Source organism: Hoplias malabaricus, chromosome 4, assembly GCF_029633855.1.
Source record: "Hoplias malabaricus isolate fHopMal1 chromosome 4, fHopMal1.hap1, whole genome shotgun sequence".
Classification (NCBI taxonomy): domain Eukaryota; kingdom Metazoa; phylum Chordata; class Actinopteri; order Characiformes; family Erythrinidae; genus Hoplias; species Hoplias malabaricus.
The window spans coordinates 28,479,899-28,507,338 of record NC_089803.1 but is presented as its reverse complement, the minus strand read 5'-3'; the positions used below and the strand labels follow the sequence as shown (position 1 = coordinate 28,507,338).

The window sequence follows — 27,440 nt, the reverse complement described above, 5'->3', positions numbered from 1 at the left end:
ATTGGAGGCGTTTACCAACAGCACACCAAAGTTGAGTTAAAGCAACAAATCAGAGTTCTGATTGGTTAAACAAACCTCACAATCTGATTGGTCCAACTAAACTTTCTTATTTTTCCATCAATTGGCCGTCAAAACAGGGTCAAAAATCCGCAGCTGCAAAAAGAGATTCACACAAGCAGCAGAGAAGGTGAAAGTGTGGATTTTTTCAACCACATTGAAAAACTCCCACTCTCACATTTGGAACCACAAAAATGTTTGCTCTGGCACAAAATAAGCCATTTGAGAGGTACTGAGTCACACATTCACAACTTTTGATTTACAAATGCAAATCTGTTCTACACATTTAAAAATTATTTCTATACATAACTAATATTTTTTCCACATTTGTGAATTAAAATTACTGTTGTTGTTGTTTTAAATTTGAGCATTCCAATACATTTGTGGATTTGAATTTTATGTGTATGTACTTGCTCAAACTCCAAATTCCATTACATTTGTGAGTATTGTTGTACAAGCTCAAAATCTTTTTGACCCTTTTTTTAACTCCATATGAATGCACTTTGTTCCGAATTTTTGAGGTCACACTTTTATGGAGATGGTTTGAGACAGAAAAACGTAGCTCTCAGCCGGAGCGAGGGGCAGGTACTCCACAGCTCCTAAACAGAGAACACACTTCTCATTGGTCGTCATCTTTATTTAGCCAATCAGCAGCCAATGGAGTCACAGTCGATCCTACAGAGGGTGGTTTTGCTGCGGTGCCGACAGCAGCAGGTCAGTGCTGAAAAATTTAATTCAAAGCTCTGCTTTTAGAACTTAAGTTAGCATCAGGTCCCCATTGGTATACTGTTGTGTTTGTATTGTCCTCTTTGACCTCTACATCAAAAAATAAATGGGAAATAAAAAGCATGTTCATTCTCCATGTTGTATCGAAAATGTATCTTGTCATGGAGCAAAAACAGCAATAAGTATTGTATTGTTTTCAGAGCTAAAGTCATTGTCTTCTCGGTAGATAACACACTGATATAGCTGTATGTCTTCATGCAAAAAGAACGGAACATATCTCTTGCAGTTTGGTTCTGTGTGTGTTGGATAGCCATTCACGTCATGAGATTACTTAGCACAGTGTCAGAGTGTATGAAAGGCCCAAAAAACTCAAGAGTTACCAAACCTGCGTAACAGAAAAGTATAGCTTAATAATAAATTAAGTTTATATTTCATAGCACGCCACACATTCCCTACCCATACATGTTTCAAAATGACATGAATGTAGGTGAATTGGCCAGAAAGATAGCATGGTAAAGATTTATATGATGCAAAGCCTGCACTGTCAAGGCCTTAGATTACAGCCTAGGGCTGAAAAACTAGCTTTTGGTTTACGTCATTACTGTTATAAACAAACTGTATATAGAACATGATCAAAATCATACTTTAATTGGTTTTTCATTTTGCTGCATGCAAATTAAAACTCCCCTGCCGATGATACAATGCCACTGGACAGACGATTATGCATGGAGGACCGTGCCAACTGTCCAGATCTGCTGTGCCAGGTAACGGACGCCCACACTGGCTAGCATAACTCAGACTGAAGAGGAGTTGAAGGGACATCATATCCTTCTATCTTCCAAAAGAGAGTGAGGGCAGTCATGGTCTCTTACACTCCAGGATTTAGATGCCTGAGACATCTCTGTCAAACTCATTCAAAGAAAGGGGCAGTTCTTTACCAGTCAGGAACCCGAGGTCAAATGTTTTTTTTTTTTTAAACAAACTGTACATCAGTTCCATTATGTTTCGAATGCATTTGCCTTGTATCTCCAGCACAAAACCAAAGAAGCAAACTTCAAACACACTAACATGTTACTAGAAGGTTACACAAGAACATGTTTAGGGTGAGTGTATATATATATATATATATATATATATATATAAAAGCAACATATTGCTAAAAGATCTTTGTAAAAGAAAAAAGAAAAAAAAAAGCAGAAAGCAAAAAAAAAAAAAAAAAAAAAAAAAAAAGAGCTGCTTACCGGAGGCCTGGGTCCTGGGGGTGCTCGAGGTGGCTGTGGCTGGGCAGCCAGCAGAGGAGCCAAAGAGGCCGGGGACACACCGTTACTCTCTGCCTGGTCCAGCTCGCCCAGCTGCTGAGTGATGGAGTCCATCTCCTCCTGCAGTCGCTCGGTGTGGACGCTGATCTCAGCGATCTTCTCTGCTGCCTGTGCCGTCAGAAAGGCCTCCTTCAGGTCCACCAGATGCAGCACTCGCCACTCCTCCAGCCGGACCAGCCTGTGCAGCTCATCAAACTGCTGATTCACATATCGCTCCAGCTCCTCTGGACTCATCTACAGTATCAGAAGGAGAGATGCATCAGCACCACAGGGCAGAGTATTAACTTTGATATAATGGGTAACTCAGGTATATGGACTGCTATTTAACACATTACTTTGTGGACTGAAGCAATGGACACATTAAAGGAGGCGTTCATGATTGCAATCTATAAACACTTTTTATAAAATTCAGAAGATGTTACCTCACCATTTGCTAGCTCTCCAGTTTTTTTTGCGTGCTCAAAACCAGTCTAATGTGTTTACAAAGCCCCAGTATCTGTGAATGAGTATAAAAACAAGCTGTCTCGGGTCCGGTATGCTAGGCTTTCTCTCTCTGCTTATGGCAGAGGCATCTGGAGTTTCTTTTAGACAACAGAGAGAACTCCAAACGTTGAATATCTCCAAATTCACGAGAGCGCTAACTGGATGTGCTACAAAACAAAACATCTCAAGTTACAAATGCGTTTCTGTGGTAATTCATCCATCCATCCATTATCTGTAACCGCTTATCCAATTTAGGGTCGCGGGGGGTCCAGAGCCTACCTGGAATCATCGGGCACAGACACATTCACTCACACACACACTCACACCTACGGACACTTTCGAGTCGCCAATCCACCTGCAACGTGTGTTTTTGGACTGTGGGAGGAAACCCGGAGGAAACCCACGCGGACACGGGGAGAACACACCAACTCCTCACAGACAGTCACCCGGAGCTGGAATCGAACCCACAACCTCCAGGTCCCTGGAGCTGTGTGACTGCGACACTACCTGCTGCGCCACCGTGCCGCCCTGTGGTAATTCAAACAGTGAATAAAAACTTCAGCCACAAACAAACATCAGCTGTTTTTCCGCAAACACACCGCTCCATCTTAAAAGAACGTAAACAAACCAGAAAACTGTGTTTCCCCACAATCATAGACATCCCCTTTAAGTGGAATATAAAGAGATGTATGGTGACAGTTAAATGGGAAGAGAAGTATTTAAACAAGACTTGATGGAGTCAGAGAGAGAAAAAAATTACAAGGAAAAAAGCTAATATACAAATATATTAAATTAATATTTATTCCAAGAGGTCCAATCAACCCATCTGGAAAACAGATAAATGGGCATATACACACACATTTGTAATAACCATGTGGGCATTTATTAATCAGAATATATGTACTTTTACGTTTTATGCATATGTGTAAGTATCATGTACTACAATTATATACATAATACAAGGTTCAAGTATATATTTTGATTGGTAGGTAGCATAAATACGTATAAGTACATATCCAGAGCTGTAGACAATCTAATCATTGTACACAATTTCATCATTTTCTTCATCATCATCATCATTGCCAAGTAAATGGCCAGGGTTGAGTTTGGCTATTTAAAAATAAACCATAAAAAAAGTTGTATCTTACATTTTTAAATACATTTGTTGCAAATATATGTTGTATGTGTTGCATGCCATCCCCCAAATAAGCAATAATAACAACAACCAATATATATATATATATATATATATATATATATATATATATATATATATATATATACACACACACACACACACACACACAAGAATATTTTCACAGTATGACCTTGCATGTCATGAAATGTTTTTTGTCTTCCTTCAAAGCCTACTTGAGATAATCAGCCTTAGTTTGAGGCAAAGACAATAAGAATATATAACACACACAAAAAAATCCACAAACTGAATTGAACTGTGGAAAAAAAGCAAATCCAAAATCTTTATCCTTAAGGACCAGTTAATTACAGTGCATGTCATTAACCAACAATAAGAAAAGAGAATGATAATCACAACAACATCAAGGCATGGAGTCATAAAAGATAGAGGAGTCTAAAATAGCACAATAATTAACAAAATGAAAATGGAAGAGGGGGGAGAGAGAGAGAGAGAGAGAGAGAGAGAGAGAGAGAGAGAGAAAGAAAGGAAGGAAGGAAGGAAGGAAGGAAGGAAGTACAGTTCTGGAACAAAAACATGGCAAATGAGGCAAGAAGATCTAATTTTGGGACTTTGATGAAAATGGCGATATGGAAATGTGGAGCACAGGTGTTAGATGCCCCAAGATGATTAATGTATGTCAGTACTATGAGAGAAGTAGGAAGTACAGAACAGAGGATATGAGAGACAGGGCTTATATTTGGGGAGACTGAGATTAAGCCAAAGAGCCTTAAGCCAAGAGAGGTGTCAAACTTGTCCTTCTTCTAAAAAGAGCTCTAAGTCCGTTGGTCTCCAAGACATAGTGAGTATCTCGCAGCCCATTAGAGAATAGAGGCCTTGGCTGTGAGTGCCACCACCCAGCACCATCTGTTCAGACTTCAGGGCAACTGAAGTGCTTACAGATCTCCTTTTTAATCAAACTGGCAAGGCCCCATTCAGGCAAACTACAAATATCAACTTGCCAGAAGCATTTCTTTGCAGTGCATTTTTGGTTGTGGTACTTCTGGTTCTTTCCTTCTGCCTGGTACATTTGTTGAACTTGCTAGATGTTATCTTTATCCCTGATTCTCACGTACATACATATGCAGGAATAAGACTAAACAGTAAATCTTTGCCTGAAAGTTATCAACATGGCACTTTATAAGAAAAATAAGTATAGTTAGACGGTTATAATACACAAAGTATCATTTTAATTTGTGGTTTCTGTTCACATACAGTTTGTATAGTCTTCAAAGAAATGCATGTGGTGAAATGCGATTCTCTGGATCAGCTGTACGTCAGCCTGGAATCACCATAACCAATGCCAAGGATCAGCTAGAGGGGTATAAAACAGTGGAACCATCTGCCCATCAAACTCATCCAATACATTTGGAATGAGCTAGAGTTGTGTTTTTAATCCAGAACTAATCATCTAACACCAGTAGCTGACCTCATCATGTTCTTGTGTCTGTGCCATCAAATCCTACGAAAAATGTTCTGACAGCTTGTCTACAGCCTTCCCAGAAGAGTAGAGACTTTAACAGCACAGAGCAAACTCACAAATTCTAATCTGAAGTGGGGAGGAAAAACCCAGGCCAAAATATTTGGTCGTATTTTGTACAGAATAAATAATAAATCTTATCAAAACCAATATTATTTATTTATATACCTATTCACTCTTAAAAATCTGGATTTTCTAAGAGATACTAATTCAGGAGCTGCCTATAAGTACATGAGTTTATAGCATTCAAATGATAAAACTAGCAAATTCACCATGATGATAATTAACTTTATGATAATTTGAATTAATTAATGCATGAATGAATGAATGAGAACAGTAAAAATAATTTGTCTCAAGACCAAAACACTATGCAAAAGAACACAAGTTAATCATGACTGAATAACCTCTTTACAAATATGGTACTTAATGCTTCTGCATTTGCTATGAGGTCTATATGAGTGTAACATTCTGTCATGTTAATAAATGCTCTTAGAAAAATATTAAGAATAAACCGGTCTATAGAAAATGAGAAAATATTAAGTGATTAAGAATTCTGCTTCCATATTTAGGAAATAGTGCCATCATTCTAAGTGCAACAAATTAGTGATTGAATCCAATGGTTAGCCAGCTGTAAGAATTTTGTCATTTTTATCTTATATAAATAATGTTGTTTATTGTCAGGTATTTGCATTTTGTTGTCCCAGTTGGTTCATTTATTCATTCATTCATTCATTATCTGTAAGTGCTTATCCAGTTCAGGGTCGCGTGGGTCCAGAGTCTACCTGGAATCATTGGGTACAAGGCGGGAATACACCCTGGAGGGGGCGCCAGTCCTTCACAGGACAACACACACACTCACATTCACTCACACACTCACACCTACAGACACTTTTGATTCACCAATCCACCTACCAACGTGTGTTTTTGGACTGTGGGAGGAAACCGGAGCACCCGGAGGAAACCCACGCGGACACAGGGAGAACACTGTCCCAGTTAGTATTTTGTGTATTTGTTTTTCTGCCATAATATTGTCAGTTCATTACTAGTTTGGATTCTATATTTTATTCTATATTTATTGAAGATGCTGTTATATAAACACAGACTACACAAATAGCATGAAAAAGTTCCATTTATATGTCCAATAACATATGCACTCCTATCATCTTCATATTTCAGAATGTGTTTGCTATCACTCACTGGAAAACACAGTTTCTCCATGCTGCAGTCTCCTGCAGTCATACTGCCTCGTAATCTGTCTCTAGCCATACTTTTCTCTCTTGTGTGATTTGTTTGAGCATAGCAATGAGCCAGCTGGAGAGCAGGTTGTCATTTGCACTTCCCTGAGACTGAAACCAGTGCTGGATTGTTGGCCTTGCTCTGCCCCACACAGGTCAAGCCAACTTCCAACCCACTCCAGCAATCAAGCCTGCAGCACCACCCCCCTTCCCAACAATCTGCCAGACGCAGAAAGCCTCTGACCTCCAGCATGGGCCATCTATTAGTCCAGCACCAGATGGAGGCTTGAGGTACAAACCAATCCCTCCGCCAAGACCGCATTCCAAAGAGAGGGCAGCTGTGGGGCTGGAGGAATAGGGTTTGACCTCTTCCCCTGATACAAGGTCAGCTCCACCTGCCCAAGTATTAACCTCAGCATTGACAAGACAGACCATAAAATCTGATTTCAGGTCAGTAGGATGAGGTTATTTCACAGACCATGAGGATCTGTGCTAAAGAGTGCAGATGCACTCATGCAGGGTAATCCTAATTCACTCAACAGCAGGTTCAGGCTTCATAAGAACCATATTGAGAGTCAGAGAAGTGCACTGACAAAACCAGAGCAGGCCAGGAGGAGGGCTGTAGTCAGGTAGGGGGGATAAAGGGAGGGAAGGATAAAGAAAAAAAGGGGACAGAAAAAGAAAACAAGAAAGGCAGACTGGAGATCATTAATTTCCCTCATTGGTCAGACAAGAGAATTAAATTCTCCATCCGAATGTCGCACAGTATTTAATACCACTGTCATCTAAAATGCTCCATTTTTTATCCTTTTTTGGTTAAATACAGAACATCAAGTTCCTCTGCGTCACCATGTTTGATTTTTACTCTGATCTGCCCTCTATTGGATGTGGTGCTCAACAACCAATCTCAATGGAGCTGACGCAAGGTAGTATGTGGGCAGTGACGGTTATAACGCTTGAAGTGCACACACACATTTCCATTCGCAGAGGGAGTATAAATTAGCTTTTAAAAGTACAAATACACATTAGGTCAGGTTGTGCCTTGAATACGTTTAAAAGGTTCATTGCAATTACTTTCCGGAATAAGTGCATATCTTTCACCTGTTCACTATTCATAGCTCTTCTTAAACAGAAAAGTAAAAAAGACTGGATGTACGAAGTCAACGGTATTTGAGAAAAAGTAAATACATTAGAGTGTGATACAAGTATGTTCCTTATCTAAAGCTCCTGAACATCTTCACTTGAGGTGATACTCCAGTAAGATTCAGTAACTTTTTTGGATCTTTTATGAAAATATGATATAAGCAGATGTTTACATACCTTTTTGACATATGGATGGATGGATAGGTGTGTGGATATTTGGAGAAATATAAAGAGGGAGCGAAAGATAAGGGGATAAAACAGATGGAGACCGAAGAGTTCTTCACTGGTTTTGTTTTGGAACACCCCGCCATGATACTGACTCCCAAAGCCAAATTTGCTCAAAATCTTCCTCTTTCCCTTTACACCCTTTCCCTTTCTCTCTTCTCCTCCTCCTGAAACCTCCCTTTCTCCCCCCCCCACTCTCTCTCTCTCTCTCTCTCTGACATGCAACTGTCATTTATTTAAGCCCAGCCCTGAGCCAGCTGGAGGGCAGGCTGTCATTTGCAGTTCTTCTCCCTGTTGGCCTGAGTCTGAAACGATTACAGGCCCACTGGCCATGGACAGCTCTGTGCAGGTCGCACCAACTCCCAGTGCGCCCGTCTCTCCACCAGAAGCTTTTCTTCACCCTAGGTCTGATGACATCATACACTCGAAAAAACACACAAACCTCATGTTTTCGCAGCTTTCTTTAACAACAGAGTGGCACATGCTGCACCTGCACATGATGCCACAGGACAATAACATGGAGGGTGGAAAATGCCTGCATTGGGTGTGTGGGGTGTGATTATTGTGATTACAAATGCTCTGCAAAAGACTTTTCACTAGAAAGCAAAATGAATGAAATGTAAGCCACGGTGTAATGTGTAATGGGAAGCACAGATATTGACAAACACCCTAGATATTTATTTGTTTTTAACTACTTCAAATAATAACAACTTTTAAAGAGACGCTGTGATTTTATTTGTCTGTGTCTGTATTCATGGCTCTAAAAGTGCAATTAAATGTGGTTTGCACAGCACTTCTGGACAAACTACGTTCTAAACATGTAGTAGGTTAATATCCCTATTAATAACATTACATGTGTGATTGAACATTCATTTGGATCCTCTAAATATATAAAAATGTATGTTAAAATGTAATGTGCCTTATATATGGAATAAGCTTTTACTACTGTTACATTCAAAATGAATACATTAATAGTAATACAGTTAAATAGCATGTTAAAGGCTCATAATAGTATCTGCTGCATGCGCAGAAGTGCAAAATTGGGTTAAATTGCAGAACAACTGACAGTGGCATTGCCATGGTAATGTAAACACCATCGTTTCAATGCTATCTGGGTCAAATTAAGTCCCACACTGCTAAAACCCAACCAAAGAAAATCTACAACGCTGCTTGTGTCACTTAGGTCAAGTTTCAATGCTGCTCATTTCAGTGCTGGCATTAGCATCCGCGACAGCTAGCGAAATAAGTAACTGCAATGGGTACATAAAGCAATTTGTTGCCAATCAGGGGAAAAAAAATCAAAATAATGCAGTGTGCACTAAGCTGGACACAGCCAGAATTCAGCTCAAACCTGAAGTTCTGAAAGCAGATTAAGAGCTGAAAACACATGAGAAGCATTGGTGTCCACCACGGGTGTCAGTTACTGTGCACCGAAGCAGCATGAACAGCCAGAGTGGTTGACAGTGGCTGAGGGATCTATTCAGGACACAGTCAGTGGCTGCAAAGAGCTGTCAATAGGAGAAAGGCATTAGCGCCACATTAAGAACAAATGGCTCTGAACCGTCCATCTCCCTCAACCAGAGTGATGGCCCTGTTCCAAATGAGCACTTTTTTCCAGGGAGGTTTGCATCAGTTTCTCCCTGTTATTGGAATTTCTCTGAGGCTGCAATAAGGCCGTCAAAACTGTGCGTTAACTCGAAAAGAGAGAGAGAGAGAGGGAGAGAGAGAGAGAGAGAAGGGGGAGACAGCCGACAAAAGATTTTAATTTAGTTTCTTTTTACTGCCTCGAGTGTAAATGCGAAAGGAAAAGTGGAATGAGAGAAGGCCCTGGAACAATAATGACTTCTATTCCTGAAGCCTCCCAGTGGCTGGAAAGCATTGCCATCTGAAGAAACTAGCGGGTAATGATACATAAGGTAATTAAATTAGAAGGCTGCAGAGGGATGGGGCACGGGAGAAGAGAGAGAAAGGGACAGTGAAGAGACTGTGAGACTGAGAGTGACTGAGAGAGATGACTAGTTTGTACCAGCAGTGATTATTATACTTCTTGGCATCCCTGCTGCAATTTTAATGCATCAAGACTTTATGATGATGTAATAAAATAGTTAAGCAGACCGGGGAAATCATGTCCCCCTCACTCCATTAGTAAATCTTCGGCCTCGACTTCACTGATTACATGAGGCAAAAGAGAAGAGGTAATACCACTGCTTTCTACAGTAGGGGTTCCTTTTGTCTGCTCAGTTATACACACCTATAAGAGTCCTTAGGCACAATGCCTAACATCTAAATCTGTAATATGATTAAAAGAGCAACTGTGGATAAGAGTGTCTGCCACCTGCCATAATGTAATGCTACAAGAAGACCTGCAAAAAAAAAAAAAAAAAAAAAAACAGAAGAGAAGCAAGTAAATGAAAAAAAAAAAAGACTTATAAGATGAAGAAAATCTAAGACAAGATATAATGAGAAGAAACAAGACGACGTGCAGAGTGGTAATAAGGCGCGAAGAGTTAAAGAAAGGAGAAAGGTGAAGAGGAGATAAGAGAAGATATAAGACCAGATGAAGAAAGGAAAAGATAAAAGTCAATAAGAGAACATGAAAACAGACAACAAAAAGGAATGAGGAGAGATAATGTGAAGCCAAGACACGAGGTCATGAGAAAAGACATGAGAAAAGTTAATGAAAATAGAAGGAGACTGAAAGGCAAGCTGTGAGCTCTGCCTGTATTGAAATAACCTGCTGTCCATTTATAAATATGCATATGATCTAATATCTCCTTCACAGAATTCAGATGTCACTCCCGTGTCCTGCTGGAATACGGACATATGAGCGGACAGACGTGGAGGACAGAAGACCTGACAGCAGAGGGAAAGTGTGTAATTAAACAAGCAGACTAATGAGTAAACATGCCCTGCTCTTTCACCCTTACAGCCCAACGCCAGCCATCCTAGTAGTAGAGCTGCAGAATCCATTTCCCCTTAGACATCTGACATACGTCTCCTCAGACTGCATTACTGCAGCTATGAGCCAATGTTGGCAAAGCCTTGTTTTTTATGCCATTTTGAGGGCAGTTCAAAACAGTGTAGGCTTTCAGGCTTCATTATGGATGCTGCTACTGTTTTCATCTAAGCAATGAGCATTTATCAATATTTATAGATAATATTATGTCATAAAATTATAGCAACCACATAAAGAAGGGGTGTAAAACTCATTTTCACAGAGGGCCACATCAGCATAATGGTTGCCCTCAAAGGGCCAGATGTAACTGTAAGACAGTGTAAATTTAACTAAATGTAACCAAATGTAACGTAGAATAAATGTAAGTATTCCTTAATGTTAAATAACTCTGAATGTATTACTTATTCAACTTATAAATATTTGCATAGATATAAAAATGTTTGCTTGTTGCTCTGTTAAAAGGCTAAGCACCACTTAATGGACCTCCATGAATATTTCACATTATTTTAGTTACTGGCATATATAAATATGAATTAAAATGAAAATAGCAGCTTAATTTGCTTTAAAACTGACAATTTTATTAAATTGACGGAAAAACCCGAGCTCGCTACGGAAAGTCTTGAACGCAACCGTGACGTCATTGCGGGAAACCGCTGAACAACGCCGCGGTAAAACACCGTTATGACTGACTGTTATGACAATATCTAGCTAGCTAAATAACCAACATTATTCATGGCAATAGCCTAGCAACAAGCTAAACTCAAATGTAGAGGTACCGTTATTCTTGTAAATGTGATCGAAGTCGAACTCGAACTCATCCGAGTTCACTATAAACCTCCGTAATGCAGCTACGTAGCCGAGTATAATCTGAGCCACCGAGTTTAGCAAGTCAAGCTAACGTTAACTAACACCAACTAAAACAGGCGAAGTAAGAAAAAAAAAACGCCTATTAGAGTTTCCGAACACCGTTGGGGTGGAGAGGGGGGGACCAACGATCTTTTAAACCTTATTCCTTGAATTAGTAAGAAATGACATGTTTTCTGACTATCAATAAACACAAGTAAGAAACTCAAATTCCACTGTATTTATTTGTTTGACACTTTCATATAGCTGGTGCTTAGCCTTTAACATAACTCCTGTTAATTTGTCAGATTAAGAAACTCATATTACTCCATCAATCAACAATCAAACTATCCAAGTGAATAAAGAAAAATATCATCAAACACAAGTTATGACCTTCAGCATACACTGCTTCAAAAATGCACCCTCTGAAAAAGACTTAGACGCGTGAGCGATTTCTTCAGCTACAATAAAGCTAGCTTTCACAGCTGCGTTGTTTTGGGCCATAGCTCTTGTGAACATATTCTGCTGCGATCACAGTTTGTCTTTTAATTCTTGTACAATTTGTTGCTTTTCTTGAAGGCTAACTTTGGCATACTTATCTTCGTGCTTGGTATCAAAGTGCCGACGTAAATTGTACTCCTTGACAACTGCCGCCGCCTCATAACAAAAAAGACAAACATGCCTTCCCATCTTTCTTGAAACTGTCTTCCATTGGCATTCATTTTTCTTTTCCTGGACATTTTGGGATCAATATTTGTAGCTATTTCTTAATTCCACTTGTTGAAAAAAAATCACATCGAAGAGGATACACTGTAATCTAGTGGTGGAATTCCGTCACTTGGCGGGCAACATTATGGGCATGCGTTGTGGGAAATGTAGTTTTAGGTCAATGCATGCTTTAGAATTAGTGGCGGAATAATTAATAATTTAGTCTAAAAGTGTGCATTGACCATAAACTCCATTTCCCACAATTCATGCCGATTATTTTCCCAGTGAAGCGACAGCATTAAGCCACTAGATTGCGGTCAATCAGACCTTTTAAGCTCTTGCGGGCCACATCAAATCATATGGCTGGCCACATTTGGCCCATGGTCCTTGAGTTTGACACATGTGACATAATGGGCGAAACAGTCATTTTCTGCAATGATTCTTCTTTGCGTTATGAGAGAACCATTATACTGGCTCATGGCTAACCCCAACGCACGGGGGCAAGCTCTATGCAGCATAAATTCAGACACAACAAAGCGATCTGATTGTTCATCTCAGGTGAGTTTCACTTTACATAAACATGTCAAAGTGTAAATATGTTTGCTACTTATTGATCTGTTAAAATTATATATGCAGTTTGTACCATACACTTCTTTGGCTTGTCAGCTACATCAGCTTTGTAGCTCCAGTACAAAACTAAACCAAAAAAAAAAGCTACACTATAGCAATTGACAACAAACAACTGCTGTCTAATCAACTACACTTAGTGTAAGAGTAATGTTCTGTTAAAAAAAGTCTATTAAAATATGTTTAGGTTCCAATCATTTCTTCATGGAGTGTTTTACCTTGATAGAGGCAGAGCACCTTAAATAAACACCCTGCCATTTACTCATACAAAGTTTGAATGCATTTGTGTAAATGAGACTGAAAAAGGAGACGCGCACTAGGAGAAAAAGGGAAAGAGAAATAAAAGGTCCTGGAAGGCTGTGGGCCAAGGCTGATATTTCAACATGATAATATCCAATAGTGCCTTGGGTAATAAGAACTCATTAATGGTATTACCTTTTCACAGGCTTTTAAATTAACCTTCTGTTCTCTATAACTGCTAGGCAGATCAGTCCTTTCTGGTGCTAGGCTCCACATTACAGAGACATGTTATGGGCAACTTACATAATTTCAAACAAAAGATACAGCAAGCGACCTGGAGTTCCACTTCCTCTAAGGGGAAGTCTCCTATATCGACCTGAGGGGGTTGGGTTCTTAGAAAAGATTCATTACAATACAAGCATGGCCCAGAAATCTGAGAATGCCTCCAATGTTCGAGGTGTATATGCTCACATCAGAAGAGTCTGTGAAATAATATAGAAGCTGACTGGTTTATACAAAAAAAAATAAATAAATAATAATTAAAAAAAAACAGACCAAGACAATAGAACAGAGTAAAATACAAATAACAAGAGAAGAGAACAGAACATCTAGCACCAACTCACATCAGGACTTGTCCACTTGGTCTTGATCTTCTCTGACATTTCTTGGGTACATGCTAGTAGGTCTATTCCCTCTTTACTCTGTGTTAGAAAGATGGAAAGGCAGTGAGAGGGAACCACAGAGAGAGAGAGAGAGAGAGAGAGAGAGAGAGAGGGAACCACAGAGAGAGAGAGAGAGAGAGAGAGAGAGAGAGAGAGAGAGAGAGAGAGAGAGAGAGAGATTTGGATTACATACAGAATTTTAACCATTATCTTCTGGTTTGCCTTCAGACTGTGTAGTGTGTCTAACCTAAATCCCTGTCTGGGAAGCAAACCCCATGTGAATCATCATTGTCAGAAAAAAAATCCAGTTTACAGGAAAAGAAAAACAGAAAACCAAATCCACTCTTAAATGTAATGTTATTTAAGACATAAGTAATTTCAAGACATTTTGGACCATTTGTTTTGGTCTATTTTCTGTAAGCACTTTACTCTGATCAGTGTCGCTCTGGATCCAGAGCCTACTTGGCTTCACTCTTCTCAAGGTAGTAACACACTGTGGACAGGGCACCAGTACATCACAGTTTCCCAAACCCAGAAGTCTGATTTTAAGCTAAAATAAACTTCCACTGGTTTTTCTCATTGGCTGACTACAATGCAGGTCCTAACCCGTGTCCAGGAGAACAGCCCTACGTCAAACAGGATGCTCTGTGTGATTGCGCTTAAGCCTTTTTGTCCTCCAAGGCAGTGACAAACCATACTCTGCCTTCCACACCAGACAGTGAATCAAGTTGTGATTTCCGCCTGTCTAATGCTCCCAGCTTCAGTTCTGTCTAAAAAGAAGGAGTGACGGCATGTTTCTCAGCAGCAGATTAAGTTAAAGACTGCAGAGAAATTAGTGGGAACATCTCATTTGGATCTTTGTAAGCTGTATTTGTATGGTTTTCCATTAAACACATAGTGGGAATGAGTAATGAGTTTATTATGAGCTCGCATCTGTGTCCCCATTACAGCACTGTGCTTAAAACACATGATGAAAACATCTTTTCCTCTGAAAGCCGAGGTTATTCGAGGTAATTATATGAATATACTGATTTCATTTAACAATGAAGCATGGTTTGAAATGAGATCCCTTATATTTCTATGAAAATATCATTTAGGGAACAAACCAGGTGAGAAGAGATGAGATGCTCTATGTGAACTGGATAACTTCCAAACTGTAAAACTCTGAACATGCATGACTAATATTGGTTGTTATTTGTGTTTAAAACTCACCTTCCATCACATTATAAAGACCTACCTTTTTCTTCCACTCCTTTCCTACCTTTCTACTTTACTTACAGACACATGACAAAGCTAAAGGAAAACCAATACGAAGTGTCTTAGTAAAGTGTTAGTCTAAACCTTTCAGTATGCCTTAGTATAGATCCTCTATGTCTCAGGAGAAAAGCAACACCATTCTTCAGTTTCCACTCTTCTTCTTAGCACTGTGGGTATAAAATTTCCAATAGATATTGAATTAGGTTGAGATCGGGTGCAACGACTGTCACGGCATGTAATTGACATACTTTTCATAGTCATCAAATCATTCCTGGCCTGTGAATGGGAGCACTGACGTCCTGGAAGAGATGTATTGATTTGGTGAGTTTTTCTCTAGATGGTCACACTGCTAAAGTCTAAGATGTGCTTTTGTCTTTTTAATAAGTGGTACATGAATTGCAGTACCTTTCTATTTAGTTATGGATGGATTCATGTTTCTCTTTACATATCACAGATTCCAGTAGGCTAGGCCTTCTTTTTCCTCACAGCAGAGAAATGGCATCTGGAGGTTTTTAGACAACTAATAGACCTCCAAACTTTGAAAAGCATGAACTGAGATGAGATGATAGCTGGGAAAACTTGACTTATATTGGTTAATGACTGAACTGACTCCGAATAACAGATGAGTTTCTCCTCAAACAAACTTTTCCACCTTAAAAGACGTGGAGCTTCTGAACGTAAACAAAAGAGAGAAGAGCGTTTCCCCAGAATCACAGATGCTGCCTAAAAGCACCTTCAGCCAGATGCCTTTCACACAGATCTAAATCTAAATGCCCTTTTAGCCACCGTTTCCTATTGAAACACCAGTAAGTTGAGTTGAATGCTTGTGACAGAAACTACCTCCATCTGTGCTCTAAAAGTGAACCCTCTTTCAAAGTCACTTGGGTCTGTTTCTCTGTTCATCTTGATTCAAACACTAATTTATCTGGGCCCAGTATTTGTGTGTCCCGCAGAGCATAGTAGGACATTAATTACTTAATTGTTTTAGGCACTACACCTGTCTGGAAACATCTGTCTACAGGATTTTTTTATTATTTGATAACCTTGTACCCTATAGGCTCGGTATACAGGAGTATAATTACAGGCTAAACTGTTGACATACAACATTTGTGACCGACTAGATACCTCATTTATCATTGGTCAGTTTTGGAACAGAGGGCTGGTGTGGAAATTATATTATTTGGATGGTAGCCATTCTCAGAACTACAGAGACAAAAAAATGTACAGTGGATGGTAGTGTGTGTGGCACTGGCAAAGATTGGGGGGGTTTTACAGATGTCAGTACTAGAGCTAGGTCAAGAGAGTGTCATAACCTAAAATATCTAATGCCTACTAAGGGTGATTCTATGACACCTGTTGAAGAGCTAGAGCATGACTAACACCACATGTGACAAAAGCTTAGTTAAATTCTTGAACTGTACACCAGCACGCTATTAGAAAGAGCTAGCTGTTTCCAATTAAGATTATATTTAACTGTACTTCCATACAATATAAACTGTTTAGTGTGAGGACAGACATCCACCAGACTTTCACGCTCACCTTCTGCCACATGTAGGCTTCTCTGAGTGTGATGATCTCGTGTCCACGGTGCTCTCCTTGTACTGCACACACCACACATATTATCTTCTCATCCTGTTTACAGTAGAGCGACCCGTCCTGGCCATGCTCTTTACACCTGAGTCTTTCCACAGTCACTGTGTCCCTCGTTCCTGAGTCAGATGCATTCTTCTGCCCATCTTCCTCAGGCCCCAGACTTCTGTCCCCAGCAGCTTCAGCCCCCTGTTGGACATTCTCAGTCATTGCGGCCTCGCCTTGCCTGTCCACTGCATGGGCTGCTTCTGAAGGCTGGCCTGGGGGGCAGTAGATTTGAAGCTGGTGTCTGGTACTGCGAGAGTGATCTTCTGCATGGACTGGACAGAAGGCGAAGCGGCACAGCGCACAAACCTTCGTAGCCGGCTGTGGTTCGTCCGGCTCGCACGCATCGCATGTGCCGTCCATCTGAGGAAGGTCGTCCTCATCTTCACAGCTTTCCAGGGATGCTCCTGGAGGGTTCATTGTGCAGGGAGATAGAGAACGAGGATCCCAAAGGAACCTGGAGGCAGATAAAAGACACTGTAAAAATAGCCCAAGCTCTGGGCACACTGGAAGCACATGCCTGTGCTCACTTTTCTAAGCTCTGCAGAGGCCTGCTGAACTAAATCACTCTCTAACCACCCCCTCTCTTCCACTTCTTACGGAAGCAAAAAGCAAGTGAAACTGTAAACAAAGCCCTCCAGCTGACTTTCTCAGCAGTGTACATATGAACACGCACTATGTACTGGTACAGTAAGTAACACACTGGAAACACTCAAGCAAACACACAGACTACATACTGAAAAAATTCTTGCTTTGAATTTACATTATACAAATTTACCTGATTCCACAAGGATAAAATATGCTCACTGCCAGGACAAACAGGACATGTTTACCGATGGAAATGATACAACTAAATTTAACCCATCCATTTCAGTGAACACACACACACACACACACACACAACTGATTAGGGGCAGTGAATGAACACACACCAGCAGTGGTGCCCAAGGAGCAGACTGGGATTATGTGCCTTGCCCAAGGGCACTTCAGCCCCAGATGTTAAAGGAGGAGAAAGAGCTGTTCCTTCACTCCCCCTGCCTCCATTAGTTTTGGGAACAAACCAGCAACATTTGGGACCCAAGCCTGCTTCTGAAGCCTTTAGGCCACAGCTTCCTCTTTAATTACATTAAACTTCGGTAGAAAAAGAGTGTTTTTCCTTTTTCTGTTACCCACCCTAAACAATTTTATACGATGAATTAGCTAATTATCAAGTCTCAGCTGATATGGGGGTGTTAAAAAGTAATTACAGCAATTTTTTCAAAATCTGAGCATGATAAACACAAACAAAGTCACTCAGTGGTTTGATGTGAAATGCTTAATTCTAGAGAAAATTCAAACCTTTTACAATGATGATGGTGTCTGTGTGTGTGTAAACTATGATTTACATATTATTTAAACACTACATTTAACCAAAATCAGTACAAAGTCAAAAATTAAATGTTGAAAATGAGACATTTTACTGTTTTTTTTGCCCAATCTGAATTCACATACATCTCAGAGAAATGTTAGATATTTGTGAGACAAATATTGGGAGGGAATCACTATTCAGTGAAAACTGTGCATGCAAATAGTGAAAAAAATAAAATCAAGAATTACATGTACAATAACAAAGAACCTTGGGATTCCATCATCTACACCATATTATAACCATTAAAAAATTGAGAGAATCCAGATAAATCTCTACATAGAAGGCGAAAAACCAGTACTACCTGTCTGCGGGACTGTCAGGCTTGTTATAAGTGCACAGTTCAAAAGTCAGCATTCAACATGGTAAGGAGGAGGATTAGTGAACATGGCATCGGTGATATACACATCTGTGACAGTAGCGTTAATGCTGAATGATATACACAGGTTTAGGAGCAACATGCTGCATGCTGCCATCCTAACAATGTTTTTTTTTTACTGTGAAATACCTTGTTTATTTCAGTAAGACAAGGCCAGTCCACCTTCTGCATGGATTACAACAGCATGGCTCCCTAGTAAAAGTGTCCAGGGGCTAAATGAATCCAGACCTGTCACCCACTGAAAACAATTGCTGCATTATGAACAAAAAATACCATAACTGAGATCCAAGCTACTGAGAAGCTAAACTTATCTAACAAGCAAAAATGCTTCTTTTTTCACTTTGAAAACTACAACAATATGTCTCCTCAGGTCCAAATGATTACAGAGTGCTTTACAAGACGTGACTGAACTTTACTGGAATGCTGGCACCAAATTAAATTTGGGTAAATATTTTTCAAAAAACAATAAACTTCCTCAGGGTTTAAATAATTTATATTTTGTATTTATTTACATTATGCCAAGCATCCCAATGTATAAATTATACAAACTATGAACTACAAAAATATGTCAAATAAATGCTCCAAAAAAGACACATATAAATAAAGAGGTTATATTAATATTGCAAAATCACCACCACTCTGAACACATTTAATTAAGTTTTTCTAAAATTCACCCTTTGGCGTCAAATCACTCTGAATGTTTACAGGGTCACTCCAGGACACAGGCATTATCTCACATACCTTCTGTTATGGAAAGCACATATGCATGCATTGACCATAAACAGAACAAGACCATGATCTCCCCTACCCCCCTCTCTCACACACTGGCTCCTCCTCCATGTGTCCAGCGTCAGGTCCTGACCTTTCTAAACACCACTGATACTTATTGGACATTCCTCCCCTCCCCTTTCTGTGTCCCTCTGCGGGACAGCAGTGAAAGAAGAGAGACGTCCTGCTTTCTCTTTGTCATTCACATGACACCGCATTAAAATATCTCCTGCTCTATTTAAACATCTCTCTGTGTGTCTCAGGCCTTGCCATCTGAAGTGTGCACTCACACAGCAGTATGCAACATACAAACACTTGGCTCTTGGCCTTGCTCATACTCATATTCACAGACACTCACAGTGTTTTGTCCCCCTCGTGCTGCTTGTCGGTGTGCTGTAGATCCTCAGTGTGTCTGAAATTCAGCCGTTTACTGTGACAGAGCAGCAGGCTAACACTAAAAACAGCTAGCTCTTCCTTAGCTTTGCTGTGGCCTGATCTGCTTTCCTTTTCACTGCCACTTCCTTGTTGTGCTTGTTTTTTTTTTTGTTTTTTTTTCACAACTTCCTGTCTCTGCAGTAGGAGCCAGTGAGAGCTGCAAGAGAGACTGGTTACACCACATCTGTGTGTGTGTGTGTGTGTGTGTGTGTGTGTGTGAGAGAGAGAGAGAGAGAGAGAGAGAGAGAGAGAGAGAACCATCTGTGTGGGTGAGGAGGGGGAATTAGGGAGGGGAGTAAGGGGGAGAGGGAGGGCAGCTGGCAGCTACAAAGTGGATTGGTTGGCTCAAGGTAGCAAGTGCTTCCAGTTCTTTCACCAAAACATTAGCAGCAAAACTGCAACAAAGAAGTGCCCCCTTTTCGAACTACACTGCCTCTTTTTCATCATATCAGGGAAAATATACTTCCCCACCTGCTATTTTTACATACTTAAAGAGGCTACATTCCTTCTGTTTTTTATTTTTAACACTTCAAATATTTGGGTGCATCTTTACAGCCATTAGATTATCCATGGCCATTTTATATCCTGTTTTTTTATTATTATTATTATTATTATATGCTTTGTTGTTGTAGCATTAAGACTGATTGAATTTGGATATACTGATATTTTGTTGAAAATTAGTATGACATCAGAAGATCACAATTAAAATTGCATGATAAAAAAAATAGTTCCATGTATTGGCTGTAAAAATCCTGTTTGTTTTTCAAAGACAGTTTTGACTTTTTAAGGAAGACAACAAAATGCAAATTTTCTTCTAAAATGCTACAATTTATCATTTGCCTAACAGTGAAACCATGAATTTCTGAACAATCTGATGCTGCCAATAGTGCCTTTTCTCTTTTATTCCAGCATCACAAAGCCATGTTTCTCCATGTGAGCTCCAAGTCGCTGGTCCAATTTTCTGTGGATCAGTTCTGAAGCTAAGAAAATGTAAGACATTTCGTGTTTGTCTCTAACCTGAAGTAAGTGTATTTCAGTACACTGTAGCACCAATATAGGCATTTATTGTATTTATTGTTAAAACATTAAAACATTTTAATGTGTTTATATGTTCATTATCTTTTTGACATGTCATAGAAATAGAAGGTTCTTAATACTGGTCACAGAATAAACAAAAAAAGTACATATTTTGCAGTAACTGGTCTTCTGTGTTCCCACCTTCTACCCAAGCCTGGGTAAGCTCTTCCTGCAACCCTAATTAGTATGAAGTGCTTATGGAAAATGAAGGAATTCATATTTTACAGTATAAATAAGCAGTAAAACAAGGCACAAAAGAAATGTATATTTATTTCTGATCTATTCTGTAATGGTTAAACTGCAAGAGCACCATCCTTACAAATTAAATTCCAGCCATGACCTTAAGGGCATGAGTGCATATGACATTATTTACTCCCATCATTTATTTCCAAGCAAACAGCATTTGGACGGTGAAGTATAATGCCAAGAATAATACACATTTGTGTGCTGTGACCCGTTATGACAGTTGCATGTGCACCCCGATGCAAAGCTTAATAAACAAACAAAATGCCAGTGAAGCGTGCAAATGTGTACACACACACACACACACACACACACACACATATATATATGTATGTATATAGTTGCCCTCTATTGTGTCCTCTATAACCAGGACAGTTCCACAACTGCTCTTTTCCACTACAACCTGCAGCTGACATTTCAGAGGGATCATAAAAGCTGAATCAATATGCTTCTGTGAGAGAGCAAGCAAGAGAGAGATATGTCAAGCCACATCAGACAGGGTTGTATGATGGACAACAGCTCATGCCATCGCCAGAGATCAAAGTACCCATGATCCTCAGCGTGCCACTGACAGAGGTTGTGATTTAAGACCGCCTCTATCCCCACAGGAGCAGGAGGAGTCCCCTCAAATCATTTCAGGTCATTACACACTCACAATTCATTATCTTCTGATATTGCATCTCGCCAAGTCTGCCCTTTTTCTCTTTTGCTTATCTTCACAGGGCTGACCATGTGTAGCATATGATCATTGACTCTAATGCCAACAGTTTTACATCTTGATTTTCATCATATAATAATTCACAGAACATCACTTTAAAATACAAATTATATGGTAAAAAATGTTTGAACACCCACTCACAGTGTAAAGCTCAACTACTGCAATGCTCAACTTGCAGGGAGCTCATACAAAACATTACATGAACTTTAATCGTTTCAGAATGCAGCAGCTAGAGTGTTCGCCAGAGATAAAACACTTGATCATATTATCCTGGTTCTCTCAACCCTACACTTGCTACCTGTTAAATTCCACATTAAAAGGTGATGTTCATATTTAAAAAACACTTTTTGTATAATTCTGAGGATGTTTTATCTCCATTTGTTAATTCTCCAGGCTGTTTGCCCCCTCTCTCTCTCTCTCTCTCTCTCTCTCTCTCTCATTCTCTCTCTCTCTCTCATTCTCTCTCTCTCTCTCTCTCTCATTCTCTCTCTCTCTCTCTCACTCACTGCTCACGGCAGTGAAGAGGCATCTGGAGTTTTTTAGACAATGGAGAGAACATTTAAAAGTCTGAAACAATATGAGGGTATTGCTCTATTCCTGCACTAAAGGTGGGTAATATTGGCTTATTTTTGCTGTTTCTGATTAATAAAGGTGGAAATGTCTCCAAATTCGGGAGACGGTTGACTGTATTAAAGTAAACACCGATCAAACATGCTCCAAAACTAAACAACTTGAGTTAAATGAGTTTCTGTGGTTATTCAAACATAAATTACATTTATTATGAAAAGCGATATGAAGAAATATGAATTGAACTAAATAATTCAGGCAACAGACCTGTGCCCTGTCCAGTGTGTGTTCCTGTCTTCTGTCAAATACTCTGAGTGGGGCGGCACGGTGGCGCATCAGGTAGTGTCACACAGCTCAAGGGGTCCTGGAGGTTGTGGGTTCGATTCCCGCTCCGGGTGACTGTCTGTGTGTCTGTGTTGCCCTGTGAAGGACTGGCGCCCCCTCCAGTGTGTATTCCCGCCTTGCGCCCAATGATTCCAGGTAGGATCTGATACTTGCAAAACACTCTAAATTGTTATGTTCAAGTCATATATATTTTTAAAATATTTCAGAATAAGCAGGTGAACTGATAATATGTGAGTGTGTCATGATTAGATATAAAAGGATCATTGACAAAAGATCATGAATTTTGAATGAAGTCTTTTACCATTGATTGTGAAAAATTGTAAAATGGAGTCCAGAGAAAAATTTATAGAAAGAATAATTTAATGCAGCACATGACTAAAAATCACTGAGCATCCAGATGGTATTGCATGAGAAAACACATGATGATAAATAAATCCACATGGATTTGGGAGTAATGCAGAACACTGTTTTCACTTAACACACTTCAGCACTGCATCAATAAATCCAACCAGAGACACTCTTAAGTAAAGAGAAAGCCATACATCAATTTTATGCAGAAATGCCACTGAATTCATTCGGCTGAAGTTCATCTCAGATGGTCTGAAAGATTGTAGAAACACTTGCTGTGGTCAGATGAAGCCATATTTCATTGTGTTATTGGAAAACAAAAAAAATGGACATTGAGTTCTCTGTGCCAAAGACTGTTATCAGTAAAAGATGCATAAGCTAGCATGTGTTATGGACAGGGGGTACACCCGTGCCAACAATATGGTGACCTACATATGTATGAAGTTACCACTGAAGTGTAAATTGGAGTTTAAGAGAGGCATATGCTCTCATCAGTGTGATGTCTTTTCCAGAGCAGCCCATGTTTGTTTTAGAAAGACAAAGACTCATTTTGCACATGCCACAACAGTGTCGCTTCATAGAAACAGTGTGTGTGTGTGTGTTTGATTTTCCTGCCTGCAGTCCAGCTCTGTCTCCTATGGTGAATTATGAGAGAAATTAGTCTACGACGATCACAGAGTGCTTTATACCTTTCATGTCTTGTATACAGGAAAGCAAAAATGAACTCCCACTTGAAAAAGTGCAACGATTAGTGTCCTCAGTTCCCAAATGATTAAATAGTGACATTAAAGGGACAGGGAAGTAGAAACATGTCTCCGTCCCAGCTTTTTTTGGAGTGTGAATATTTACAAAATAAATCAAACTGTTTAATGTAAACATTTAAGAATTTGTTTGTGCTTTCGTATCTTAAATAAAGGTTTTTGTTACATTTTACTGAATGTCTCAACATTTATTGGTAATATGGTTGATACAGAAATGTGTGTGATATTTGGCTAGATATGCTTTTAGATGTGCTTTTAAATTGTATATATAGTAATGTAGTACATTTTTATATGTAAATGTACAGGTACATCTCTCATATTACAATGTGGTGAGAAATATAAATATAGGATATCATATATTTTATATTTATTACATTTACATTAGATTTAAAGAGACATATTTCAAGAGATTTTTGTTTGTTTTACTTTTGAACAGTGTGGCTTATAGTTCCCTAAAATCAGAATTCAGTTAATACAAATTAATCAAATACAATATTAGAAATATTTTGTTGAACAAATTATCAATCAATCAAACAATCAATCAATCTATCAATCAATCAAATTTTATTTATATAGCGCTTTTCACAACAAAAATTCATCACAAAGCAGCTTTACAGAGATCAGGGTCCAAGCCTCCTATGAGCAAGCCAGGGGCAACAGTGGGAACTCCCTCAGCACACGAGGAAGAAACCTTGGAAGGAACCAAGATTCATACGGGGAACCGATCCTCCTCAGGTCGACACTGGAGACACAACAGAGAACATAACAGAAGTAAAAGTGAAGTGATGACAGATGAACGGGTTATAGTATTGTGAATTTAGAATATTAGTGATATATGAGTCTTATAGAATAGAATTACTATTCAAACAGTATAAATACAATGTATTTCTAGGTCTAGTCCAGCACACACAACCATGACCATGGGGAACACTGCTGACTTGACAGTTATCCAGTAGATGATCATCAACACCCTCCACAAGGAGGGTAAGCCACAGAGGTCAGTGGTGAAAAGGCTGGCTGTTCACAGATTGCTTTATAAAAGCATATTAATGAAAAGTTAATTGGAAGTGGAAAATGGGGTAGAAAAAAGTGCAAGGGCAACAATGGTGACGGCAGCCTTGAGAGGACTCAAGAAAAGTCCATTTAAGCATTTGGAAGAGATTCCAAGTGAACTGAGGCTGGTGTAATTGCATCAAAACCAACACGCACAGACGTCTCCAGGAAAGGAACTCCAGGTGTAAAGTGGCTGCAGTCTGTGAGGCATTGGGCTGCCATGCCTTCTGCTGGTGTGATAGCAGTGACAAAGATTGCCCCATGCCACGCTGCAATGGTGCAGTAACTGGTGGTAAACAAACCTATTCTGTTTGATCTTATAAAATATTATAATAATCTGAAATACTGGATTTCTGATTTTCATGAGCTATAAGCCAAACTCATCAAAAGAAAAAGTCTTGAAATATGTCACTTAATGGATAACCACTATAAAATGAATTAAAATATTAACAAAAATTATCTTTTTCACAGTGTTCCAATTTAGCTGAGATACACTTATGCCATATACATATGTCAGGATGTTTACTTATGCATTTTGTATTTTTTATTTTAATGTCTGAATTGACTCCTTATATGAAAAGCACTTATAAACAGCTACTATTAATATTAAACCTACTACTATTAATACATAACATTTCACAGTTCATGTTAGATTTTTGGTTATTACAAAATCTTATAGGGAGGTGATCACGTTGAGAAAGAAATGTGTAATGCCATTGTCCAATTGTCCAATAGATATTACAGTTCTTTATACCCAATCTACAAGTATGTTGCTATCACCACATCAGATAAATGGTCCAGTATATTATGTCTTGCTTCACTCCTCCAACACCGAACCCCACCATACTATCCCCTCCCCCACAGCTGCTTCCCATGTGCCAAAGTCTTTCCACTGCACACAATAGCTACCACAGTGAATGCTTGACATACAAAAGCAGCTTTATATAACATCCCTGAATGCACATGCTGCACTTACGCATGGCTCACATACTGGTTTGGTGAAGTGCTGTCATGATATGGTTTTATATGCAATGCAACACTGCAGCTTTATTGCATTTCCAGAATGGTGGAGATTTAATGGCATGATTCCCACACTTTGAGCCTGGGCTCCCTCAGTACCTGCCATAGCTAAAATAAGTCTTCTGATCAATCATCCTGGGGCCAAGGCTCACTAATACATTCTGTCATATAAAACACCTGCTGGAAAACTCACAGCACCTGACAGGCCCATCAGGTCCACTGGTGCAGATGGAAAAGCTTTACCACTCCTCTCTGAGGATAAAATTACTACCACTGATTATGAGTTATATATGTTAATCAGTTAAAGCAGAAACTTACTTCATTGGTGCATATGATCACTGTCCAAAGAAAACCACATGTTGTCATTTTTCTACATTGTTTAAACACAACAATTGCCCTTTACACGTCCTGTAAATTTCATCAAAACATGCGCCTATAAATTTACCATTTTGAAAATACATATTTTTTCTTTGGGCAGTGACAACATGCTGTGTCAAACTGACTATTAGCTAAAAAATATTAGTTTCCTTGCATGGGACTATTGCTTTTTAACAACATCTGAACCACTTTACAAAGGAGGTCAGCTTACTGCTATGTATCTCATTCCAAAATGATTGTACCTCAGATTTCCATAATGAACAAAAAGCTTTCTTCCAGATCAGTTTGTCTAACCACACCCATCCCCAACAAAAAGATCTAAAACTGAGCCAAAATGAGCTTTAATTGTACTTCCAGGTGATTCTATGACAAAAAAACCCAACACAAACCCTAAAAATGTTAAATAGAAACCGCTCAATATTTAGAAATAATCACCAGTTAAAAGGTGAACTTAATCATTTAAAAATAAATACAACCTTAACACTTGTAATATAACTTTGACATTTTTCAGTCTTAATCAGCCAAAGACCTCCGCCCATGAAAAGCAGCTGTAATATCAGAAGGAGACTATTGCAACTTCCATGCTTCAGGCTAATAGAAGAAAAGCCTGGCATGTCTATAGGTCCACTCATATTCCCACTCTATAAAGCAAACTGATTTGGGCTTGAACTGCAGTAAATGGTGTCTCGTTTTGAGGGCTCAATTTGGATGGTGCCTAACTTGCTAAAAATGATCATAAAACTATCCTCCACATGAACAGACATTTTCTATTTTTTTTCTGTTTTTACATTAATTCTGCGATATCATCTAATGCCATATATGAAAGTCTGTCTGCTCAGTGGTCATGCTGGCAATGCCCCAAGGCAGTTATTTCTACTCATACGAGACCAGGCTCCTATCTCTTTGAATAGGGAGACAGCTTTAAACCCACAACTAAAATATATAGTAACAGCTTGCTTCAAAACATCTCCTTCACCTCCTAACCACATGCTTCTAATTTTCTCTCCCTTTACAATGTTTCTGATATCAAATAATGCATGGCGTACTATATTAGACTAATGTAGTGCAATTTTAAAATGGCCAGCCATGCCTTGTTGCAGGATCTGTGCAATTTCTTTAAAAAAGCTGAAAATGACAGGTTAGACACAATAACCA

At 39.2% G+C, this 27,440-nt stretch overlaps 1 protein-coding gene across 1 annotated transcript in view; it reads right to left on the bottom strand.

Moving 5' to 3' along the window:
- Nucleotides 1-19,924, bottom strand: part of trim44 (tripartite motif containing 44) — a 61,125-nt gene extending 41,201 nt beyond the window's left edge. The window contains exons 1-4 of the mRNA XM_066669131.1: nucleotides 19,699-19,924; nucleotides 16,693-17,245; nucleotides 13,858-13,935; nucleotides 2,025-2,336 (exon numbers count right to left, since the gene is read on the bottom strand). Coding sequence (XP_066525228.1) covers nucleotides 2,025-2,336; nucleotides 13,858-13,935; nucleotides 16,693-17,208 — 906 coding nt within the window. The 5' untranslated portion in view covers nucleotides 17,209-17,245; nucleotides 19,699-19,924. The remainder of the gene's footprint in view (nucleotides 1-2,024; nucleotides 2,337-13,857; nucleotides 13,936-16,692; nucleotides 17,246-19,698) is intronic.
- Nucleotides 19,925-27,440: the final 7,516 nt, after the last annotated feature.